The following is a 26349-nucleotide window of genomic DNA, read 5'->3' on the forward strand; positions in this document are numbered from 1 at the left end:
TAGTTTTAAAAAATTGTAACAGTATCAGAAAAAATACAGGATCTGCGACAGATTGAATGTATGTGACGGGCTGTAGAATGTTTTCAAATACTTTTAAAAATTTTCAAATACTAAATATAGCGTTGTGAATGCATAAAAAAACATAACTCATTCACATTATCTTATTATGTATTTTTTAATTTGTATTTCAATTAAAGCAAATCATGTATTTTGCCCAGCCCTGACTATTTGCTTCTTACATAATGACGTCAACTGCATTTAAATTAAACTATCGTTAGTTATAATCGGTATAAGCAAAAAAAACAAAGGGTTTTAATTTTATTGTTTATTTGTTAAATATATGACTATAATAAGGATAATAATGCAGTGCACTAAAACGTTATTACCTGAACTTTAGATTTTAGATATCTATTTATTTAATAACAAGAATAATTAGGTAATAGTTTGACAGAGACTTGAAAACCAAAGTAAATAAAAGAACGCAGATTAGTTTAAAACAAACTACTTATGTTTATATTTCTTCTTCTTCTTACTTGACTTCTTCTTATGCTTACGCTTCTTCTTCTTCTTTTTGTGATCGTCAGAACTAGAATCCGATTCGCTTTCGCTGTCACTAGCAGCGCGTTTCTTCTTTTTCTTGTTACGTTTTTTCTTCTTCTTTCGCTTGCGAGCATCTGACGATGAAGAAGATGATGATTCTTCCGAATCACTCGAGGACTCGCTGTCAGATTCTGGTTTCTTTTTAACATTTGTCAGATCGAGTTTAATAGTCTCATTATCTAATTTGGCCTTTTTGGATTCACTTATTCCTACAGGAGACTCATCTCTTGAACGTTCACGTTTTTTATTAGACTCTTCTTTTGTATCATTATCAGATTCTACATTTTCATCATAATCTGGTTCAAAATGGGCTTCATCTAATGTAGATTTTTTTATCTCTCTTTCAAGTAAGTTCTTTGCTTCTAAAGCAGCACGTTCTTCTTGACTTCTAGAATTATTTCTTTCGTGAATGAAACCTTTCTTTTCGTCCTTAGATTTCCCGCCATCCCTTTTTTTGAACTCATTGCTGTTATTCATTTGATAGCTTTGATCTGATTTAGAGTTATCAATGACATGTCTTCTTTCAGATTTTGGTACGTCGATTCTACTTAAATGTTCATGTTTACGAGCTCTATCTCTTTCCACTGTAACTCGTCGGTATGGTGCCTGTTCTCGTTTTGGTGTTTTTGATCGCGATTTTACACGTTCAACAGTACTTTGAACAAGCCGCGGTTCTCTTGACCTACGAATATCGTCAACTTTTCCGCCAAGCCTTTCTTTAACGGAGAGTCGAGGAGGTGGCGTTTTAGAAAACCTCTTTTTCTTTTCATTCGTGTCTGTGGCTCTTTGCTCCTGATCTGTTACAGGTACAGTGATTTGAATATTATTTAAGGAACCTTTTGTTTGTACATCATCGCCATATAATTTAAGACGATCGCTACTAATTTTTTTAATTTCAATTGGTCTTAAAGAATTGATAGCCTTCGCAAATATAGCATTTTCAGCACGTTTTAAAACTTCTGACGTCACTTTTCCTCCATCTTCCTCTTCCTCAGGAGATGTTATTTCACCTGGTTCTTTTGATTTTTCTACATTTTCTTCGTCTACTTCCCACTTTGATAGGGCTGGTAGAGGTGCTAACATTTCTTTACCGTTATTGGTTCCTTCAATATCAACCTCTAATTCATCTGTTGCAGCTTGAAGTTCTATGCCATCGAATGGTTCCTCTTTATTGCTGCTATCGACAATTTTAGAATCAACAGGTTCTTCAACATCTTCCGTTTTTACGTAATTTTCAATAATTTCTTTATCGATCGCTTCTGCAGCTTCATCGCCATATAAATCGTCTGGTACTTTTTCATTACTGTCAGATTTCTTTTCGTCGTAAGCACTTTTAAGTTTTTCTTGATCTGTTGCTTCTATTTTCTCAACAGTTTGTTGAATAGAATCTTCCTTAGACTCTTCTTTGACACCTTGTTCGGATTTTTCTAGATCGTCGTCCTTTTTAGAAGTATCCTTTTCTTTCTTGTCTTTTTTATCACGTTTCTTTTTCTTTTCTACGTCTTTTTCTTTTTCCCTTTTTTTCTTTTTTCTATCTTTGATTTTCTTGTCCTTATCTTTGTGTTCTCGGTTTCTATCAGCAGACGACTTATCGCGAGTTCTTTCTTCTTTCTTTTCCTTTCTACTATCGTGATCACGAGATCGTCCTCTAGAGTCACCACGTTTACTATCACGGGGTTCTCGGTTACGCTTCGGTGACAAGCGTACTTTCTTTTCCGGGGAAGACTTATCGTGACCTCGTTCCCGTTCTTTATCGTTATCTCGATTTCTTTCATAATCCCGTACACGATCATCTCGAATTTCCCTACTTTTCTCGTACCCCGGTCTTTTATCGACTTCTCGAATTCTATCGGTACGATCTGTTGGTTCACGATTATCGTTAAAACGTTCCCTATCGCGGCCGTCCCTTTCCCTATGTCTTTCATTATCCGTATTAGGGTTACGTCTCGAGCTTCCTCGATTACGGGGATTACTAGACCGATATCCCGATCGTAACTCTCTATTCGAATTACTATCATCTCTGTAACTTTCTCTATAATTAGAATCATTAAAAGCGACTGAAGTCGGCTCCCTAGGATCGGCACTAGGTGGTCGATAAGGTACAGAATTATCGCGGAAATTATGAGGCATATTTTCTCGAAAATTGCTTTCTCGGTATAAATTATTCCTAAAGTTATTATCTCTGAATAAGGGTGGTGGTCCACCTCTAAAATTACCCTCTCGATATGGAGGCTGAGGTCCAGGATCTCGATATGGTTGTCCGTCTCTGTAGGAGACAGCGCTTTGATCACGATAGGAATGACCCGGTGGTCTAAAATTATCTCTATAGCGCGGCGGATGGTCTGGTACATGAACAGGTATTTCATTAGAAACTGCAGGAAGACTTGTTACATCTCTGTAACCGGGTGGACCTTCAACAAATGGAGCTCTGTAAGGATCTCTATAATTAGGTGGTGGTATTCTGTCGCGCTCGATTAGCCCTGACGGACCGAAAGTAGGCTTTTCGAATGGTGATGGTTCAAACCCTGGAACTGGTGGTTCTACACCTGGGGGTATGTCTTCAAATGGCGGGCCATCATATCGCCCCCTATACCCTGGAGGAGGTTCGTTCGATGGGGGGATATTACCCAACGGAAGTGGTTTACCTAGTGGCGGGTATCCGGGTGGTGGAGCATTATTTCTTGGAGGGTACCTGAAATATGGAGATATAACATGTTTTTATTATGATACATAGTTTTATAATATTGAAGCATACAATTTATCCGATATAAGTACCTTTTAAAAAAGTTTAAAATAACAAAAATTGTATGTAAAAGGAAAGAAAAATCTTGTTTTAGCATGAATCTAATCAGGAAACATTTTCTGTTATCTTCAATTACTTGTCATAAAACAAAATGTTTGATTTTAAAAATTTCAAGCCATAAATTAGACAGACAGAAATAAATCCAATATTTGCCTTACGGAAGGAACCTGATGATAATCATTACCAGATTCTTTACTCAATAAAAATCGTATATAGAAAATTAAAAAAAAATAATTAAGCAAATTATTTCTAAATTCTATACGATATTAGAAAATGCTGATTTGTTTTGAACCTGCATCTACTAAAAAATATACAATCATCTACGGAGCAAATAAATCCAAATTCAGATTCTTTGCTTGCTCAATAACATGTGTAGAACATTAATAAATAAATATATTTTATGTAAATCATTCTCAACTTCTAAACGATTTTCTGTATCGAATGTAAGTAAAACAGAATTTATACTTATGAAGTAGTCGATTATTTTGTTTCGCTCGAACTGCCGTCTTAAGCAAAACAAGCGCTCGGTTTTTGTTTTCGATACATACGATATTATCACTGTATGCGTTTATTTTAGTTACTAGAAACAATCAAGTTATTAAGGCGCCTTCTGGAACGTCTCACCGATAGTCTAGTACTTGCCCATCATCGGCGAGGCGTCCCCCAAAGCGTTGGAGTTTTTCGCACCCCCAACACCCTAGATAGACAGTATTTGTGAATTTGACGACAAATAACATTAAACAACCTATTTCACTATCAAAGAAAAATAAATAAAAAAACAAATTCAATCATAATTATAAATATATTTAGAATTTTCATTATTTAACAACAAGCGAATATTATATACCACTATCGAAATAAAGCGTTATATCACATGTTTTACAATACAGCTAACAGGTACACAAAAAGGGAAAAGCTCAAATATATACCTTTTACGTATATCACAAATCCTTATTCATTTACTTTTATTGAATTTAATTTAAATCTTAAAATAATAATAACTTACAATTAATTTAACATTATAAGATAATGTACAATACAAATGATACTATAGTATGTTTACATTGATTTACAAAAGTCATTGAAATTCAATCTATTGATAGGATTGAGGCGATTACCAGAGTTACCATCAGGTATTTCGACATATATTTTCGAGATGTTCGAGGTTTATATATTTTTGTGACCAATAAAATTTCATGCAGTTGTGATTAATTTCTCATAATCAAAGAAAGTCCACATATGACTGTTAATCAAAAAATAAGTAGCAAAATGAAGATATCGGCAACGTCACTTTCGTTGTCGACTCTAATCGTATCGTAATCAGTGAATATGAAAAAATAAATGAATAAAATATTTTAAAAAAATATTTAAGATTAATGCTACCTGTAGAAGTAAAATGTGTTTTAAAAATAGTAGAGACGACTATATGAAAGTATAAATATATTTACAAGCTTACTATTAGTCGTCTGATATAACTATTAATGAAACAATAAAAATAAATTATGTTTTTTGTTAAATATAAAACAAAGATAAATTTTAAATGATATGAGAAACAAACAAATAACTTGTTTTACATTCATTTGCATTTTTCCTCTGACGATTCAAACATATCCATTATTTGCGGTACTGTAGTATTAAGGGTACATTTTTTTTAATTCTTTACTGATAATCACATAAAACATAGGAATTTATTTTACTAAATTAAGAAAGTGTAAGTAAGTAAGTAAGTATACAATAAATATATTGTACCTTCTTAACATTGTGCGTATTATAAGACCACAAATTGACAAAAAAGCGTTTGGAGTGGATTTTAACTCCGGAGTTCAACAATTATAGAAAAGAGGAACATCAGTTCAAATAGTATCAAATGTACAATAAAAACATAAAATAACTGTGATGTTGAAAGTCAGGCAGAATAATATGTTTAGTACATATTATTCTGCCTAAGATCCCTTTTAAGATCCTTGTTCTAAGATTAAAAAGTATAAAGATATATTTATATTACTTTATCGACATCGATTCATGTCGTAAAAATATATTATTCTGGTTTTATCAAAAAATTTTGTCTCTTTATAGGAATATATAAATCAACAATGTAGAGTCATTAAAAAAATAATTTCCAAAATTAAATTGCGAATCATTCGACACGGAATCAATACGAAATTTAAAACATATTTATCCCGCTAAAACTGAATCTTCAGAGAAAATAGACTAATTGCAATAAAAAGCTACATTTTTCTATTTAATAGGCAGCTTATCGCCCACAATGGTAAACATTTTAACAATACCAAAGTTAAAGACAAACAGGCGACTAGTGTTCAACCACTTACTTATTCTCTTGATTTGTTTAATGGTTTATTAAAGATTCACGATCGAATTTTATTTTAGATGAAATGTCTATCACTTTGTCGCAACTTGGTAAAATTAATCAGACTTAGTTTTAAAATTATAATGTTAATAAAGATCGCGTGATCAATCCGAGGAAACAAGAATAAGTTTCTTACTCGTGCTTGCCCGTGTTAATTATTCACTTTGGATTCAATGAGTAAAATATCCTGAGGAAATGTCACATGGATCCACTAACCTCGACTTTAGTAGCGCGATTGAATAAGCACCAAATATTCTTCTAATGAGACGAAGAGACCTTCCCCAGTAGTGGGAAAATTACAGGTTGTTACATTTTCACTATCACCAATTCCAAGCAGAAAAGGACTTAAGTCAAACAAACCCTGAATTTAATTAATTTCACGTGATTTGCTAATAAATCTGCTATATAATACATTATGTATAAATGATTCTTTATTAATATATACTTCAAAATAAAACAAAACAATGTCATTAAATTCTTAAATATACATTTCATTGATCTCCCAGAAAACTAGTATTTAAAAAAACTGATAATTCATTTATTAACACTACAAATTACACGGGATGAACATGATATACATAATTCATATGAAATAAAAAAAACTAATTTTAGAAAGTTTTTTATAATACAATTTTTACAATGCATTAAAATATCATCGCAATTAACACAAACTATTTTTAATTAAAATACACCATTTATAAAATAAATAATATTAAACATATTATGTAAGTAATGATTAAATTGGTTTGAGTATTATTTTGTATATATTAATTAATAAGCATTAAACACATTTTAATAATATTATTTATAATAATAACTTCACAACTGAATTTAATTAAATAAATTAGTGACAAAACTTCAATCCGTTAAGGGTATGTTACGTAAACATATAAAATTATTATTACAAAACCTTCCTGTGTATAATATTTCAGGAATATTATAAACATGTTCGATATATTTATTAAGATATGTTACTATATCTTAATAATTGACAGGAATATTTATTATTAACAGAATTAAAAAACACTTAAGACACATTAATGTATGTAGAAATATTTATATAATTAAAAAATAACCAAATCATTATGACAATAATTAATCAACTCGTGTTGCCAACCCAAGAAGGTTTTTTTTATTAATTATTGTCGTGGCATATTTGAAACGATTTATACATAATTAGAACTTATTATACATACAGCTTTAACCAGTAAGAGGTGGTTCACCACCCAGGTGGTAACCCATTACCATATTCGGATCATTTACATTATAATAATATTATAAAAAATGCGGGGGCGATATTGTATTTTAAATTAATTTATGTTATTATTCGTGTAAAACAACATTACGTTTTTCGACAGAAATTGTCGAAATTAAAGCAAATTATCAAAAAATATTCAAAACATCAAGCAAAATTACGTATTCATTAAATATAGTTATAACAAACAATTGTTACATAATTATATAAAAGTAAATTATAAAAATCTTAAAAAAAATCAATGTTTTTTTTACAATTTTAAGTATTTTGTGTGTTTACATAACTGTAAATAAAACAAAAATAAAACACACTTTTACACAAACAGCAGTTATTTTTTCGAATACAAGAGAAGAGATTGAAATTAATAAAAAGCGAGACTCAAAAAACTGTAGGTATAAAATAATGTAAATACACATATACTTTCTTATAAAAATACAATTTTAGTCAAAAGCACGATATTTAAGATTAGTTGCCATCACTTTTAGATAATCACAGTATCATTACCACACAAGAATAATAAAAACTACATTAACACAAACCAAAATGCTAATTCTGTATGCATTAGCATTTCTTTTCGTGTTCACATTTTTGTAACCTTATAATTTACTTGCCACACACACTTTCCGACGATGATCAGCTATGCAAAAAATAGCCTGGTACAAATGGTTGAATTGTTTTATTTAAATTAATGTATTAGCGTCGGTACGGCGGTCTGTAGGTCACGTCACTATACTAGCATTTTTGTGGAACAAATCGTTAGACACTCGTTATTTATGCGACGCGTTCGATTAACGCCCATGCGATTGGGCCGCCGGTGCGAGCGCTATGACCATCATTTTTCCTTTTTGCCTTTACCTAATTAGACCCCTGAAGAACCGCCATACTGGTACAAATGACCTAATATTTTGTGTCATTATCTCTCGGTCTAAATTACAAATAAAACGGAAACAATATTTCTAAAAAAAACCGATGCTAGCACACCTTTTTCGTACGTCAATTTATCATCAACGCAAGAAAATCATTAGGAGACAATCGTTGCAAATTATACCGTCCTGACAATGTTTTATGTTCCACAGCCCTACAGCTCTTGTCTTTTGCCGGCACAAGAAATAGTTTAATGTTGACAATATTTGCGACTCTACCCAAAATAACGAAATACCTAAAACATTGTGATTAAAAATTAATGAAAAAAAAATTTGTCACAGCCACTTCGTCGTCTGTCACTTTAAGAACAAGAATTCACAAATACCTACATCATGCATTTTAAAGAATACTAGCGACCCACCTGACGCCCTGACTTCGCACGGGTGCAATGCTGATTTTATTATTATTGTACACGACATCACATTAGAAACTTCAAATATTTTCGGAGTTTCTTTAATATAACTACCGATTTAACTGTGAGTGGAGGGTGATGTGGGTTCTCATGGCGCTCTTTATATCATTCAAACACACAGTGACACTTATTTAAAACAGAAATCGCATCTATTGATACCAAACGCCATTCCGCAGCAGGGAAAAAAGCAGAGGGAGAGGAGTCGCCGTGTGTTTCCGAATTAAATAAGTATATTTCAGAATTCTTAGACAAAAATATGTCCGATTTACAAAGTGAATATTTTTAAGACATGCCTGGACAGCCACCAAAGATTTTAAGTTCCCTGCTAAAGTAGATGATAAACTGCACGTAAAACTTCAAAGAGAGTGAGAAGATTTATTTAATTGGCTTATTTATTCCAAAAAATATATATAGTGCATGCTATAAATTTTGTGTTCTTTTTGGCTCGCAAAGTAAAGGGAAGGGTAACCATCAACATCCCGGATACCTTATTAAAAAAAGATTGAGTACTTGGAAAAGGGTAAAAGATATATTTACACATCGCACCACCTTAACTTGTCATATAGAAACGATAAAAATGGCTGTAAACTTCTTGTCGATTTACGATGGGAAACAACGCAACATTAAAGAAGTAACTAGTTCTGAATTTTCCAAGAGGTCACAAGAGAATAGAGTCAAATTAATTTCTATTATAAAAACAATTATTTTATGCGATCGTCAAGAAATACCCTTGCGAAGCACATCCGATTATGGAAATGTTTTGGACAAAAAACAGGTAAATGACGGTAAATTTCGTGACCTTTTGGGAATTAGAGTTCCCGCTGGAGATAAAATACTGGAGTTGCATTTAAAAAGTAGCAGCAAAAATGCACAATATACCAGTATTGATTAACGAAACAAAAGACATACCTAGAACAGAACAAATGTCGTGCTGTCTCAGATATACCTATAGATGCCGTTAAAAACATTTCGCGTGAGATTTTTTTTAAATTTGTGTCAATTTGTGATGTTACCTGAGAAGAAATCGCATCATGCATAAATTGATCGATTGGAAACCAATGGAATCGATACTACAGGTTTTATTGGTCAAGGGTATGATGGTGCATCAGCTATGAATGGAAGTTTCAACGGTGCTCAATCAAAAAGAAAATATTCACTAGCACTTTACGTTCATAATAGTGCACATTCACTAAATCTGGCCATTGCAGATACTCGCAAAATACGGAACCTGTCGAAACTGTTTAGGTACAATACATTCTGTTGGGAACCTTTGTCATGCTGAGAGAAACAATTGAAAGTATTTTGCCGATTCTAGACACAAGTCATTGATAGCAATGTGCGAAACTCGATGGGTTCAAAGACACGACAGTGTGATGCGTTTCGACGAAAATATTTTAATAGTAGCACATGCTTTAGAAAAACTAAAACATTCGGAAAACAGGGAGACTGCAAGCGGCAAATCAATTGCTGGTCGCGATTCAATCTGATGATTTTCTTATCAATCTTAATATTACTAAAAACTGTTTTCTATAACAATTAATCTTTGTAAATATTAACAAAGCGCAGGACCTCACAATGGCATGTGATCACGTCGATAATGTAATTATTGCTCTCAGTGAAATAAGACAACAAGCTGAAGCGAATTGCTCATTAATATACGTATAAGCAAACAGAGAAACAAGCAAAACAACAAAAAGGCGATGAGTTAGCTATAGCTATATAGCTATACCAAGACGAATGAGGCGCCAACAACACAGAAGTAACGTAGCTACTGAAAATTCCGAGGAATATTAGAGACGTGCTTCATTTATCCCGGTTATTGATCACATTATAAATCATTTAAGTGATAAGACATCCTATAACCAACTACTATAAGGCACCTTAAATGCTTGCTGGGATTCAATATATTAAAACAAAGTTATAAGTCAAAGAATTGGTAAAGCTGAATATAAATATTGAAGTTATGAGCTTTAGGATTTAGTCATCATTGCAGTAATGAAGAAATTTTACCCTTATATGTACGGAATTTATTTCAAGATTGGCTCAGACAGCCGGGTAAATTTTAAAAACACAACTTACGTGTATTGCATCAAAACGTTTCTTAAGTGTAATTTTTATATAGATTTATTATTTTTTTGTTAACAAGTTCGCACCTCCAAAGAAAATGTATGTAAGTTGTTTACAAAAATTTAAGGAAAGAAAGCCTTGTAAAATGTCATGTAATTTGTCAGAAAAGTATTAAATCTTGTCGCAAAAAATCAAAGCTGCTTGAAAAGAGTTGACCGATTCAAATATCTGGGTCACTGGGTTTCTGAGAGCTTATCAGACACGGATTGTAACATTTTGATTCATAGATTCGTACGCTGTAGTAAACAAGCCAAACTGACGCTTTTCAATGCTTACTGTCAATCTTTTAACACTTGTAGTCTGTGGGTCGACTTCACGCAGCGAGCATACAGCGCTCTGCGCATTCAATACAAAAACGTTTAGGATATTGTTTGGTCTGCCGCGATTCCGTAGCGCGTCATCTATGTTCGGCGAGGCAAGCACTGCTGCTTCTACGCCATCATTAGAAAGCGGTGCTCCTCGTTGTGGGCGCGAGTGTGCGGAACATCGAACACCACCCTGAGCGCGTTGGCCGACCGATGGGACTGCGATGGGACCCCACTGATTTATCGCTGGGTACAGATTCATGACCCCTTTTAAACATCTTTTTTAGAACAGGGGTGTCTTATCGGAGGCCGGATATTTGTTATTTGTTATGTATTTTTTCATTATTTGGTTTTAATTAATTCTAAATTATTTAAATGTAACACAATTATTTTAATTTTATACATTTATTTTTGTTACTAACACTTAAATTGTTTTGTTTGTATATGGATTAATAAGCTGAAATAAATGCTTATTATTATTATTAGCACATAATAATATCCACAAGGCTGTGTATTTGGATACGAAAAAAAGAAAATTAGCACGCCGTGGGCAATGTCAACTTACTAAAAATACACAGTGAATCAAAAACAAATAAAACAGACTCTGAACCTGCCGTCAAAGCTGGGAAGCTCTGAACCACCGCCATCAGGTACAGCTACGTCAAAAATATCCATGTCAAAAATGTATTTCCGTCTTTAAAATAAATGTTAAACTAATGTTTTTCAACTTATATTTACAAAGCAGTCGTACGTGAAACACTACTGTAGCTACTTGGGTACAGCGGCCGCATCCATATAACTATTGCACTTTTTTCTTCAGGTTATTATTATAATGAATTCGTGACATCTTAACGTTTCTGACTATTACAACGGCTTAGAGGAAGCAGTTATTGCTGTTTTAGAAGATAGTGATAGTGAGGTTGATTATGAATTCGCGATTACACCACCAGAACATAGCGTCGTGCCTGATGAAGAAGGTGCTGACGAGCAACTTACTGCATCTTTGCCCTGGGATGTGCCTGGTAATATAGAGGTATTTAGGAGTAATAAGGATAAAATTCCATGCGGGGACCCCGACAGCAGCGATGATGAGCCTTTGGCTGAGAAGTCAAAGCACGTCGTCAACAGCCAGATCAGCCAGTATGGCGTACGTGTTCACCAATTTATTCTTACACAACTCAAGAAAGAACGGATTTTATTGATAGACAAAAACTAGTAAAAGAAAAATTTCAAGATCTCACCCCAGTACAAATATTTGAAAAAATATTTGATGAAGAAGTGATTAGCTTGATGATTACAAACACAATTATATATGCTAATCAAAACAATAGACACACTTTCCAACTGGACTCTGTTGACTTTAAAAAGTTTCTAGGCATATTGATATTATCTGGTTATCATAAGTTACCCAGAGAAGATTCGTATTGGTCTTATGATGAAGACGTAGGCGTCGAAATGGTATCGAGATCCATGTCCAGACAAAGATGTCGGGATATAAAAAAGAATATTCATTTCTTAAACAACAACGAAGCAAGTAGTACCAAGGATAAAATGTTTAAAGTTCGGCCATTAGCTGATATTCTAATAAATAAATTTCTTCAGTGGGGTGTGGTGTACGAACATATTTCAATAGATGAATCGATGGTGAAATATTTTGGTCATCATCCTGCTAAGCAGTTTATCCGAGGAAAACCAGTGCGGTTTGGATATAAAAACTGGGTAGCAGCAAGTTCTACGGGATACTGCTATGTTTTTGACTTGTATTGTGGAAAAGCTCTCGAAGCTTCTAGTGATCCTTTAGGATCAAGAGTAGTCAAAATGTTACTTAGGAACTTGGGGACTGATCCATCTAATTATCAAGTTTTTTTTGATAATTTTTTTACTAACTATAATCTCTTAGTAGATCTTAAAAAATAAGGATATCGTGCGACTGGAACAATAAGAAATAATACAACGAAGAAATGTCCAATAAAAAGTAGTAAAGAGATGAAAAAACAAGACCGTGCTCCATATGATATAGGTTTGATAAGATAAATGAAATATTGTTAGTGAAAGGATAAATGAAATATTGTTATGGAAGGATAATACTGTTTGCACAATAGCCTCAAATTATGATACCATTGAACCGTTAGGAGTCGTAAAACGGTGGTCATCCGTGACATTTGATTGATTTTTGATGCTGTATAAGGTTATAGCATCAAAAAATGGATGGCAATATACCCAAACATTTTCAAATTTACAATAAAAATATGGGAGGAGTGGATGAGTTGGTTCAGTCTATATCAGTTTATAGGATTGCAATTATGGAAAAAAGTGGTGGTGGTGGTGTGGTTTTATTTACCTATATGGTGGATATGGCTATCGCAAAGCGTGGCGTTTCCATGTTCTTAGTCACAGTGATCGCATAAATCAGTTGCTGTTCCGACGTACCATTGCGAGATTTTACTTACGCCAGAAAACACAAAATAAGGCTCGACCTTCGTCATCATCGGTCCCAGGCTTGCCTCAAGACGGTACCAGACACTATATCCTCAAAAACTTGGAAAGCCCTTACTTACAATGTGTTGTATGTCATGCAAGACAATGTAAAAAGTGTCTTAAAACATTGTGTGTTGATAAGGACCCTGATTATTTTTTTCAACTTTTTTCTTTCTTTTATATTTATTTGATTTGTAAACAATATAAAAATAAATGTTTTGTAAAAATATCACTTTTGTTTTTATTTTGTCGGTAATAATTGTAATAGGTTGAGAGACGCTGAATTAAAATTAAAAAGCTATAAGAAGCTTTAATTCCTTTTTACATCTGAACTTTGATTTGCGGAAAATTCGTCGAAAACAATTCGCCGAAAACACAATTCGTCGAAAAACGCCGAATCGAAATTTATAGAAGATTTGCAGGAATTTCGTTACAAATACTGTTCCGAACTATAGCGGGCAATATTTTAGGGACCTTCGACTATAGCGGAAAATATTTCTAGAAATGTTCAACTACAGCGGGGAATAGTCAGAGATTTTCAACTATTGCGGATAGATCTTGGACTATTGCGTAATACTCCGTTTCAAAATTATAGCGGAACATATTCTTTAAAATAACTAACTATAGAGGGAAAAATTAATAAATATTTCGAACTACAGCGGAAAATTTTTAAAGTTTTGTTTTCGAACGTAACAGAAAATATTCTTCACAGATTGGTCAGCGGGAAATAGTCAAATAGATTTTCAAGTATAGCGTCCTACACTTCACACGTCCTAAACCCAGTTTTGTCCTACATCTGAAGTCGTTGTCTTTCAACTCAAGCGGGTAAAATTAAGAAAAATGGTTACAAGAACGAGTACTTGGATTGAACTCATAAAAAAAAATTCATGGCTTTCCCTCCAAGATGTGATTGGCGATGCCAAAACCTGGCCAGAATTCATACGGCAAATGTTTTGGAATCGTAATTTCAACGATCATAATCGTATGATCGTCGTAAACTTTGCCATTGTTAATGGAGTTGGTGATGAGTTCCTCCATGAAGTTTTGTCGTTCACTCTACAAAATACTTACAATCGTGATCGACGACAAAAAGTAGCTGCACGGTATCAATACTACAACGATCCCATAAAAGGAGAAGAACGAAGAAGCCGATCATATTCGTTCGACTTGTATCATAGAAGACTGGTAACGTTAAGTGGTAAATTCTATCAAAAGCCGACTGTTTCGATGTAAGTCTCAGGATTTGGTAATTATTTTTTTCTCGTTCATTCCCGAAAGATTTCTTTTTCTCCGTGCGTGTACTTATGTCTTACTCCTCGACAATCAATAAGTAAATACGTTACTTTTTGGACTCGTCGAGTCCACGGAAAACTGTTTTTTTTTTTTCGCCACACTATCAAGGTCCGCACTGCAACACTTAGGATTTTAAGTTTCTTTTGAATCATCTTGCATCGAAGCAATCTAGGTTGTAAACGTTGACTGACCTATTCTGAGTTCTAAAGTGTAAAAGATTGCTGATCATTTCTGTGCTCAAAATTTGTATCGATATTTCATATTACTCCACATCCAATCGACTCACAGTACACTAAAAAACGCGACAATGACACAATTTGTTTTGAGTGAAAAAGGGAAGCCGCAATTATTATGGAAAAGATTTCTCTTCCACAAAGACGGCGACAACAAAGAAAATGGCAATGTTTATTGGAAATGTGTTGAGCGCGGTATAAATAAAAAAGACTGCACTGCCCGAATAATAACAAACAGAAATGAGGAAGTTGTCAAAGAATCAAGCCACAATCACAGCGCTGAAGCTGCAAAAGTTAAGGTAGTTGAACTTAGAAACGAAATAAAAACGACTGCACTGGAAACTTCGGAAAGTCCACACGTGATAATCGCTTCTACGTCCGCTCAAATACATGACAGTGTGAAAAGAACAATTCGGAATATTCGGCACGCAGCAACGGAAGATATAATGAATCCTGTCAATCTAAAAGAAATTGTAAATCCATCACAATTCCGGGTAACTGAAAAAAATCATGACTTTCTGATTTATGACAAAGGGGCGGTCGACGACAGAATGCTCATCTTCGGAACCATTGAAAATCTAAGACTATTGGCTAGCGCAAAACATTGGTTTGTCGATGGCACAATAGGAGCATTTTCGTCCCTGTTCTCCCATCTTTATTCTATTCATGCTCTTGTGGACACAAAGATCGTCCCATTGGTGTTTGCATTGTTGCCCGGAAAAAGCGCAGTAGTGTATGAAGAAATGTTCAACAAACTGAAAGAAGCTAATCCGGAGCTGAATCCGGAATCGGTGATGTTGGATATGGAACAAGCGGTCGTCAAGGCTTTAACAACAGTGTTCCCAAATGTGCTAATACGTTTTTGCAACTTCCATCTAAATTAGGCTCTTTACCGCAAAGTTGTAGCCTTCGATTTCAAAACTCGATATGATACCGACACGGAGTTTTCACAAAAAATCAAACTCCTGGGAGCACTTGCTTTTTTAAAGCCTTGTGATGTAGCTACATTTAATCGCATTGCCGAAGAAGTCTTCGAAGCAGAGGAGATGGAAGAATTCATTTTTTCGTTCGAATCAGAATTCATCATTCGATATGACAGAAGGAGAAATCAAAAAGAGGCACAATTTCCGATCAAGTACTGGAACCAGTACGATGCATGCCCATCTAATCTACCTCGAACGAATAACGGCGTCCAAGGGTGGCATCGGGGTTTCAATGAAATAGTGAGGCAAAAACATCCCACATTGTGGACCTTGATTCGATGCCTTAAGATCGAGCAATCAAAAAACGAGTTGGTGATTGCAGAACTGCGCAATGCTGTTTCTCAACCGCCGCAATCGAAGAAATACCGAGACTTGAATAAACGAATGACAGACATCGTACACAAGTACGACGAACCGCTGTACGAAGATAAAATACAATATCTGAAAGCGATTGCCAACAATTTGTCGTTGTCAACAAAAACTCACCGCATGCTTTTTACCTGCTCATCTTACTACATATCTGTCATACTTCATGTTTATGTTTATTATTACATAAAAGAAAAAATTTGAAAAACCCCCAAAAAAAATTAAAAAGTAAAAAAAAAAACAAAAAAAATTTAAAAAATTTCAAACTAATTTGAAAAATGACACGAAACTAGGAAACATTTAAAGAGATTATTAAAATACTTGCAGAAAAACAAAAGCTATGGTCTAGTATATATGAAAGATAATTGTAACATGCACGGATTTGTTGATGCTGACTGGGCATCATGCACCTTGAATAGGAGCTCATACACTGGGTTTTGCTTCATGATGTCAGGGTGTGTTATCCTATGAGTCAAAGAAGAACTGTAACCTTATCTAGTGCAGAAAGTAAATATGTGGCAATATGTGGCACAGTATAATTTATTTATATATATTTACTGTAATTATTTTAGTAAGGTAGAATAGTACGAAGTATTTTGAAAATGAATTTAACTTAAAGAAAAATCTTTTAATTGAGTTTAGTTATATAAAGTACCGTAACATAAAACGTAGTGGATATTTTGACATAATGATGTTCTTAAAAACTTGAAAATTATGCTATCTGTACTAAGCAGCTTTAAATCGTAGTGCAGTGTGCGGAAGCGCGGCGGGAGCTCCAAAACTAACAGATTTTAAGAAAACTTTTAATGCAGTTTAAGTAAAATATGTTTCATCTCTTGATTCAAGAGACAGCGTATATAATCCAAAACTAATAATTTAAAGAAAATATAACTATAATTATAAAAAGCAATCATCTTACAGTATTCAGTCTTACAATTTTAATACTAAAAATATATTAAAAAGATCTTATATATTAATACTTCAGGAAGACCACAGCACAGCCTCGAAGACAAGGAGTCGATTGATGTCGATGTTCAAACTTCAGCATAATGCGCTTGCTGTACAGCACCGGTTAATACTCACCACACAAATTTTAATGGTGAATATATTATTTACCATCGTTTATTAAAAATATAAATAACGAGGAATACAACATCGAAAATCTTATAATTATTGTTTTAAATCACGTAAGTATCAAAGAATAGAAGTCCGCGATTATACCATTAAAAGCACTGGTCTCAAGCACAGGTTCAATCCGTTCGGCAAATTCCTAATTTCAAAGAATAAACGCTCTGTCGTAGGCGCAGATTTAAGGCACGTGGAGACGCTATTTAATCTTTTACAATCGTACCTGGCTCCGAACGGCGGCTCAACACTTCGACGTGGTGGCGACAAAAGTTCATCGTATACTCCGGCATACCTGTTAACAATGTTGAGTCATAAATATCTGTCTGCTTATCGTTTTAGTAGCTCAGTGGATTAGTTCGCTAAAGATAACTAAACGTATATAAGGACCGGAACCGCTAGTAGTGCACAACATATAGTAAGACACAAATTAGATGTAGCATCGGAAAATGCAATGTAATGAAAATAAAACCGATTATTGCCGATTTACACAACCAATAGAAACAGCTCCCTATCGCGCCATTCGACGCTATTCGTCGCTATAGATTCACGCGTCAGAAAAAACAAGTGTATGTAAATCGACGCGTCAAATTGACGAATATATTAGGTCATATGATATTACAAGTTATTACATTTGTGCAAATATCATATTCGCGTGAGAAATAAATATTGATAATTTGGCATAGCGTACTTAATTCGGATGTGATCGGTTTTACGAATTTTGCCGATGCGACATCTAAGTTGTGTCGTACTATAGCTGGCGTGTGTTACGTAAATCGGAGGTTTTTTATTTTAATAATCTTCTAAGTTAGAATAGAGCATAGAAGGCGATATCGTGTACGCATACCTGTGCGGCGACAGTGGGCGCGGCGACGAGCGCAAGTCGGGGCGGCGCGGCGAGCGCGGCGGCGAGTGCGGCGCGTGCGGCGCCAGCGGGCCCAGCGCGCCCAGCGGCCGCAGCGGCGAGCGCAGCGGCGAGCGCGCCGGCGAGCGCAGCGGCGTGCGGTAGCGCAGCGGCGAGCGGTGGCGGCGCCGCGGCGACGGCGACCTGAAGGAATGAGACAAATAAATAAATATGAGACAACATCACATACATTACTCTGATACCAATGTAAGTAGCTGAAGCACTTGTGTTATGGAAATCAGAAGTAACGACGGCACCGCAAACACCCAGACCCAAGACAACATAGAAAACTAATGGTAATCTACATCGACTCGGCCGGGAATCGAACCCGGGACCTCAGAGTGGCGTACCCATGAAAACCGGTGTACACGCCACTCGACCATGGAGGTCGTCAAAGCATTCCTTGCTTTCATTGTTATAGCGATGCTCCAAATATTTACATTTTGTTTTTACGTTCATTTCAAGTCTATATGTAATGTCATCGCCACAATCTGTGCAGTCTTTTTAAAAGATGCAATACGTATGTTTAACATACCGTGTTAATGATAGAGTTCTATCACGAGTGCGCCGACGTCGGGGTGACCAGGGCGACCGACGCAAGCGTCCACGAGAGATCGATCTCGATCTAAAATTAAATCACAATACTTATTGTCTTAAAAAGCAAAATATCACAACTTTTTTAGGAGTCAATTGCAATCATGTTAAATTGTTAATTATTCAATATAAATATATACATTAAAAAATAAAACAAGATTATTAAAAAAAAGTCGAATAAAAAGATACCTAGAATATCGGAGCCTGCTCGTAGCCCGACTGCGAGGGCGAGCGCGCGGTGAGCGCGGAGAGCGCGGAGAACGCTGAGAGCGCGGAGAGCGCTGAGAGCGAGGAGAGCGCTGAGAGCGAGGAGAGCGCGGCGAGCGGGGAGAGCGCGGGGAGCGCGGCGAGCGGGGAGTGCGCGAGCGCGAGGGGCTGCGGGAGCCCGAGTGTGCGCGCCGACGCTCTTCCCGCCTCTTGGCTCGCATCTCTTTCTCGCGTATCATTCTATTGAATGCCTCCAGCGGGTCCTCATGCCTACGAAATATTACACTATAAATACTTTACGTTTAAATAACACATCGATTTTCATTTCTACGCAGAACTTAAAAACGCGTAAGTTAACTGCAATTCACTTTGTAATTTAAGACATACCCGTTGGGCGAATCCTTGATACCGGGTGGGGGCGGCTGGTATGGCTCCGGCGGGAAACGCTCGTACGCACCTGCGCGCCCGTACGCAGGACTGTTGATTAATTAATACTTTTGTGAGAAAAATTAAAAATCCCATCACAGAAACACTCCATTGTAATCAGATTTAATGAAAATATCTTTGAAGTGATAACTTCTTAAAGGAGGGTAAACTGCTTTGTTACGTAACGCGTTACGACGCCAGTCTGTCTGGCTTCCTTTTCTCTCACGCATACAATAACAAACACAAAATTGAAATATACACATAAGAAAATATTTAAATAAGTTAACAACAAATATTACTGATAAGGAAACCAAATTCTACTAAAAGCTGTTTTAGAACTCTGTTACCAATAACATACAATGATTTTTAAATTGAATGAATAACATCTTAAAACATAAACGGCATAAGGAGCAGATGTATAGATGTAATATAATAAAATGCGTAGAAAAGGATCAGACTTATATGACTAATTTATTTTTTTCCATTTAACGTAACTACAAACTTACTTGTTGTAATGCGATGGCGGCGGAACTGCTGGCATGTAAGGAGGCGGACCGCGATTATACATCACCTAGAATTAATAATAAAATTATATTCCTTATCATAAACTATAACAGTTAAATTTAAATACCTATATAGAATATCGAAAAGGCTATAAAGAATATCGTAAAGTCTTAGGGCCAATTTTATTAACACTTAAATGGGCCGAACTCAAAAATCAGATTTTCATATCTTAAGTATATGTTCTTGGGTCATGTAAGATACCAGTATACATAAAAACATATATAAATTATTGAAATTGAAAATAATGATGTTTTTATGGGTGGGAAATTATTTCCCTTTGCCTGTTCTAAACTAAAATCATCTTCAAAACATGACGACTGCTTCCTAACAGTGAATCGAACATATTACGACACCGAATACCACGTATAGAAGTATTTCCATATTTTACAAGCTGCGGGCGATTACACTTATTTCGAACATTAGTTCTCTGACTCGATGGGTCGGCGCGTGACATTTTATAGTCTATAATTTTGCCTTTTAAAAAATAACTTGGCAATGATTACCAGGATAATTACTAAACATTCAAAACTTATGGATTGATTATATACTAACTTGTGACGACATCGGATCTCTGCGTTCATCGATAGTCGGTGTACTGGCACGTTGCTCATCGATTCTCGGCATCTAGTAACAGAAAATGACTATATAAACACTTAAACGTCATACATCTTAGTACATCTTGATCACTAGAAGTCAAATTTAACGATATACTTCTAAGGTAATACTTCAAATTCGTTGACACTTACATTAATAGGAGGTCCATCGATACCAGGTAGCTTCATAGCAGGTGGTGGTCCTGAAACAAAACAAATGTAATTACAGTCAAATGTTTCTAATAACTAGCAATTATTTCGCTGACACAGAAAATTAATGTTCAATATAAGAAAACCCATCACCAGTATCGAGTCGTTCTTAAAGCTATCATAAAAATAACATAAAATAGTTTAAAAACATTTACGAGTGCAGAGTACATTACCGCCAGTGATAATAATAAAAGCATAAAACTACAGCACTTTTTATTTGAACAGGTTACGATTCATCGTTTAACCGACAAGGCAACATCTCGATCAAACAATCGGCCACTACTAATAAACGAAAACGTATAACGTATGAGCTATTTGTAATATACATCCAACATTCAATGAGTAGCATGCATAGCTGTGTAGCGGTTGCTATGAGTACCGTAGCGCGACGAGCGGTGTACGGTCGCGTGTCGATCGCGGTGCGGGCCGAGGGGCGCGGGGGGGCCGAGCGCCGCGTAGGGCGCGGGGGGCGCGTGGGGCGCGGGGGGCGCGTGCGGCGCGTGCGGGCCGAGCGGGGCGGGCGGCGCGGGCGGCGCGTGGTGCGCGTGCGCCGGCGGCACGGTCACGGTGATGTTGTCATCGGCCGAGCCGTCCGAGTCGTCGGCCCGCGCTCGGCCCTCGCGCGGCTCCCGAGCGTCGCCCGCACTGCCCGACGCGCCCGAATCTACCACAGGCCATGCATTACACGACTCGTACGAATTACGCCCGAACGATTTCGTCCCATTTCATGAATGTTTTCTATTGAATCCTACCGTGACCAGTAGATACGTTTTGAGTTTAATTACATACGCTTGTTTTGTTTGCTTTGAAGTACTTTACCTTATACTTAAATAACTATTCAATTTTTTTTTTTTGTAAGTATCAATGTATTTTTGACCTGTAAAAGAGGAATGAGGATTGGGTGGAGAAGCAGCTGATAATTACAGTTTTGATTATATACTAACCATTATTTGCGGGAGCTGGTTGCACTGGTCCATTAACAGGTTGGGCGGGTACCGGGGCCGGTGGTTCTGGAAGTACCAAAAACCACTATAACTATAATCTTCAGGCTAATAATTTAATGTACATTAAGTATATGTTTATAAAATATTATTGCTCTTGGGTATTTGTTACCACTTATTGTTATTGAGAACCCGTTGCAGTAAATATCATGAATGCAACTGTACATAGATTTCAGTATTTTCAAAAATGAAAATTATTGACAATTATTATATAATTTACCTATGACAGGTGGTGCGGCAGACGGCCTGTGTGGCGCTCGCCGACAGTACCCAGTTTGGTTGCGAAATGCCGACACCGAATTCCTTAGAAATCTGAAAATATAATGCAGATGTACAGCTACAATTAATGATTATTTTTCAATAAATAACTTTTTAGTTTTTAAAATTATGTAGAAGTATTTCTCCTCCCTAACATTTTAAGTATGGAAAGCAAATTTCAATTCCAGGAAAAAAAAATATAATCAGTCAACTTGGACCGAAATAACAGTATTAAGAAAAAAAAAACAGATTTATATGTGACAGTATTTCAAAAACAAAATAAAAAATTGTTGATGATTTTTTTTCTACTATAAAATTACTAGTTACAAACCAGTAACCAGTAAGTAGTATAGAATACATGAAATATTGATTAATTTTCATTCAACATCATTTGCTACATGATTTGACTGTTGACTTCAGATACATAGAGTGATGAAGATGAAGGATATGTTTTTCGTCTTCTGTCTATATGATTTTAATTGAAATTTTATACAACACTTAATATTTTTTACGATATGTAAAAGGCAGCTATAAAACTCCTATCTCCTTTTGATATGCTTAACAACTACAAGAGTGAACAATCTTTTCTAAGATGTTGTTGTAAATAATATTGTTACCTATTAGGTATTAAAGTTGTTGGTGCAATTTCCTTTTCCCGACAATCTGGACATTCATGATCTTCAGACTCTAACAGAGCTCCACGAATACCTGTAATGAGCATAATAAATATCCAAATATTTATTTGTATATTGTATAAAATGCTGCTATTTTTAATACATTTTATTTATATATATATTTTTTTATATTATTATATATATTCTTTTTTTTAATACATTTACATATAATTAAGCTACTACTACTATTCACATTTATCACAACAAAACACCAAATTATTTAATTATAGCTATTTTTTGTGTATGTATTTCTGTTGCACAGATAATATAAATAATATTTAAGAACAGTGACAGTAAATATTACAAACATTCGTCACAAAAAGAGTTTCCACAGCAGGGAATCATGACAGCATCCGTGAGCAGATCTCTGCAGAGGCTACATAGAAGCTCGTCTGGAATAGTTGGCTCAGGAGCGACTGGCGCATTTGTAGGTGTGTCTGCACCACCTGCATTTTCAGATGCCAAGTAAGCCTCACTGCAATAAAAAATATAAGAAGATATTAAACATTGAAAATATATATATAGAAAACATATATATATAAAGTAAAATAACACTTACTGATCTACAGCTGGGACAGCAAAAGTACCGCTTGGAGTCATCATGGCTCCAGGTGCTTTTGGACCGTCCACTGGTACCATAAAACTACGGGGTATTCCTGTACTTCTCCTTATCTCTATTGGATCACCCTAAAAATTATATCAAAATTGAAAAGTTGCTTTTTCGTTTCTTAACCATATCTTTAATATAATTATGTATTGGATTAGATTGGATTTTTGGTTCAATTTATATTATAAATTTAAAACCAATATTAGTTATTATACAACCAACAAAAGCCATTGTCTTTATTGTTGTATATATGTACAAATATTACCATTAAAACTTCAAAATAGTGATTTTTATTAAAATACTAGATGATTTTGGAAACAGTTTTTGCCTATCAAACCCCACACCATGGTAGCTCATGTTTTAGGGCATGTGATATACATACCATAAATTATGGCTTTTAATATAATTTGACCCAATAACCATCATTAAAAATGTGCTTCAGGAATGAATATAATATAAAAGGAAATAATAAGAATATTAGATAAATCTTACAGAATTGGCAGCTGGACAATCTTTGATCCAATGTCCCTTTTTCTGGCATTTATAACAAATATAATTGGATGGAACAGCACCTCGTTGGTTCTGTCCTCTAATTTTTTGATAACTAGAACAGAAAAAATACATTTTTATAATACCTAAACTAACTGCCTAGTATAATATAAATAGACCTAAGTTTAATAAATTTTCATATTCAAATATCAAACCAATCATATTCAATTCTGTTTGCTTTAAACCAAATGAGTTTATATAAGCCAACATTTTTTTATGATTGATTTATTTTACAATATACTAGACTAAAGCAATTTTCAATTAACACAGTTCAAGCACAATAACTATATGGAGGGATTTTTTTTTATTATTGCAAAGTATTTTTCCACTGTTTTTAGTAGATTATTTTTGATTCTAAGATGGAAAAGAAAAAATAGAAATTTGAAGTATTATGAACTTATTTGCATATGAAGGTAAAGTGTTCTCACTTTATGCTCACAATTTATTAAGTTCATGCCACACATTAGCTAATATATAGTCTATTCCAATGGAAATAAGAAAAAAGATAAATAAACAACTTTGACCTTGAATTGACATGTCATTTGAGTTAACCTAGTGTGGAGAAAATTATTGAGTGACTGGATAATGAATGCTAAGGAATGATATAGTAATATTTTTTGGATTTAAAAATTATTTTTTAAGTAATATTTAAATAAATTATAGATATTGCACATAATGAAATGATTAGCAAGCAGCATTTTTAGTCTTAAATAAAAATTAATTTGTTAGTTTTGATTTAGATCTTCTTTGTTCACAAAAAACCTTATTAACTTGTAAATAGATTTTATTTTATTTTCAATGGTAAGTCATACTCATAAAATCGGTTTTCGTTACTTTAGAGGTAAAATTGAAGTGGATTTATGTAGTTAAGTGAAATAATGTTGTATTACAAATGAAGAACATAATCAAGAACTGTTTGTAGTAAATCATTTAGTGTAGTTATCAAAAAAGACTTGTTATATTGAAAAGTATGGTGTGTTTTGGTTTTTTCTTATTGTCATTGGAATGGAGTATAGATCTAGCATTAGCTAACGTAGATCTGACCATAGGATAATTTAGATAATAAAGAATAAATCTAGAAATAACTGATAGTATTTTTTCACCATTATTGCTGCCATTAAAAATTAAATATTATACAAACACAAAAACAACAATTACAGGTAATTCTATAAAAATTGGCATAGTAATTATTGTTAGTGACTAAAAATTAGAAATAAAGTTGACTGATTTTGCCATCATATACAAACAAAGTTTTTAATGAACAAAATGAGTTTTAGAGTTTGTTATTAACTTTTATATTATTAACTAGGGCATAAAAATTAAACTATACTTATAGAAATGTTGCTGAATATGTTTTAAATAGTTAGCTTTCATTCTACAATTTCTAACATTTTTAACATTTGTTTATATTTATTTTTAGTGCTAATGCACTGCAACTGTTGGAAATAATCCAGCATTAGTATATTGTGAACATCTTCTTACTTGCTGGGATCATAATCAAATGTTGACTGAGTTATCATAGCATTAATTTTATCCTGCTCGCTACCTTCCATGCGAGACAAATCGGCCAATCCCTTGTTAACTGACACATCTTTTTGAAGTGCTGACTGACTATTATTTGACCCTTCCCACTGTTTCTTTGGCTGCTGAGAAAGAGGTACTCTGGCCACTAGAAGTGATGTGTTCTTTGGAATTAATGTATTGTCATCCACATAAACTGCAATATAATTACGACTTGTTAACATATAAAACGCATGATTTTGTCATACTTAAAGAAGTAGTGAAAGTAGTTATAACATAAAGTTATAAGTAAAATAAATTGCTTGACCCATATTTCAATAATTCGTATTAGAAAATACGATAACTTTTGTGGTTAGGATTAAAAATATATTCGTTTAGATATATTACTAGGTATCCTTCGTTTATGGCATATATTTGATTACCAACCTTCTTTTGTCTGCGCATTAGTTATCTGAAGATCAAAGTCAGATGTTTTTCCTATGCGCTTTTGCTGTGAAATTGCAGCTTTTAAATCTCCTACTGAAATATGTAGTCCATCAAAAGTAACGGTGTCATAATCCAGTGCACTTTTGAATTTGTAGTGCACAGACATTTCCGTAAACAGCAGTACATTAATATTTTATGTAACATGACAATATATATTCACGTGTTTAAATTGAACTGTTTTAACAAGCTATAAGCTTAATGAAGAGTCCCAAAAATGTAAATATTTTCCCTTATTAATCACTCACATACGATACAATACAAACACTAAGACCTACTATAATAATTATTTGGTTTTGTACATTTATTCTCGGGTACTTAATTACAGAAAATAATCAATATTTCGCTGAGCCTTTCAAATGCTTGCACCGCCATTTAAAAACTTATGTACAAGCTATTGCAAGTATTGCATGTTATCATCTAAACCACAGATACACAATACTGACTGTAGTAAAAATATTTAAGATTTTATAAAGGTAATTTACA

At 34.4% G+C, this 26349-nt stretch overlaps 1 protein-coding gene across 2 annotated transcripts; it reads right to left on the reverse strand.

The window, feature by feature from the left end:
• Positions 1 to 310: 310 nt before the first annotated feature.
• LOC124530120 (E3 ubiquitin-protein ligase RBBP6) lies at positions 311 to 26278 on the reverse strand. 2 transcript variants are annotated; one of them, XM_047104122.1, is made up of 18 exons: positions 25807 to 26278; positions 25342 to 25576; positions 23803 to 23914; positions 23263 to 23390; positions 23012 to 23178; positions 22647 to 22737; positions 21992 to 22083; positions 21715 to 21780; positions 21150 to 21434; positions 20714 to 20763; positions 20520 to 20591; positions 19910 to 19974; positions 19365 to 19454; positions 18960 to 19247; positions 18712 to 18801; positions 18120 to 18320; positions 17499 to 17567; positions 311 to 3292 (listed from the first exon to the last, which is right to left on the reverse strand). In XM_047104122.1, the coding sequence occupies exons 1-18, from the start codon at positions 25970 to 25972 to the stop codon at positions 502 to 504; spliced, it is 5058 nt and encodes a 1685-aa protein (XP_046960078.1). In that variant the 5' UTR covers positions 25973 to 26278; the 3' UTR covers positions 311 to 501. The 2 variants fall into 2 exon arrangements, with proteins under 2 accessions (XP_046960078.1, XP_046960079.1); XM_047104123.1 differs by lacking the exon at positions 21150 to 21434 and having other exon boundaries at positions 25807 to 26277.
• Positions 26279 to 26349: the final 71 nt, after the last annotated feature.

Source organism: Vanessa cardui, chromosome 5, assembly GCF_905220365.1.
Source record: "Vanessa cardui chromosome 5, ilVanCard2.1, whole genome shotgun sequence".
Lineage (NCBI taxonomy): Eukaryota > Metazoa > Arthropoda > Insecta > Lepidoptera > Nymphalidae > Vanessa > Vanessa cardui.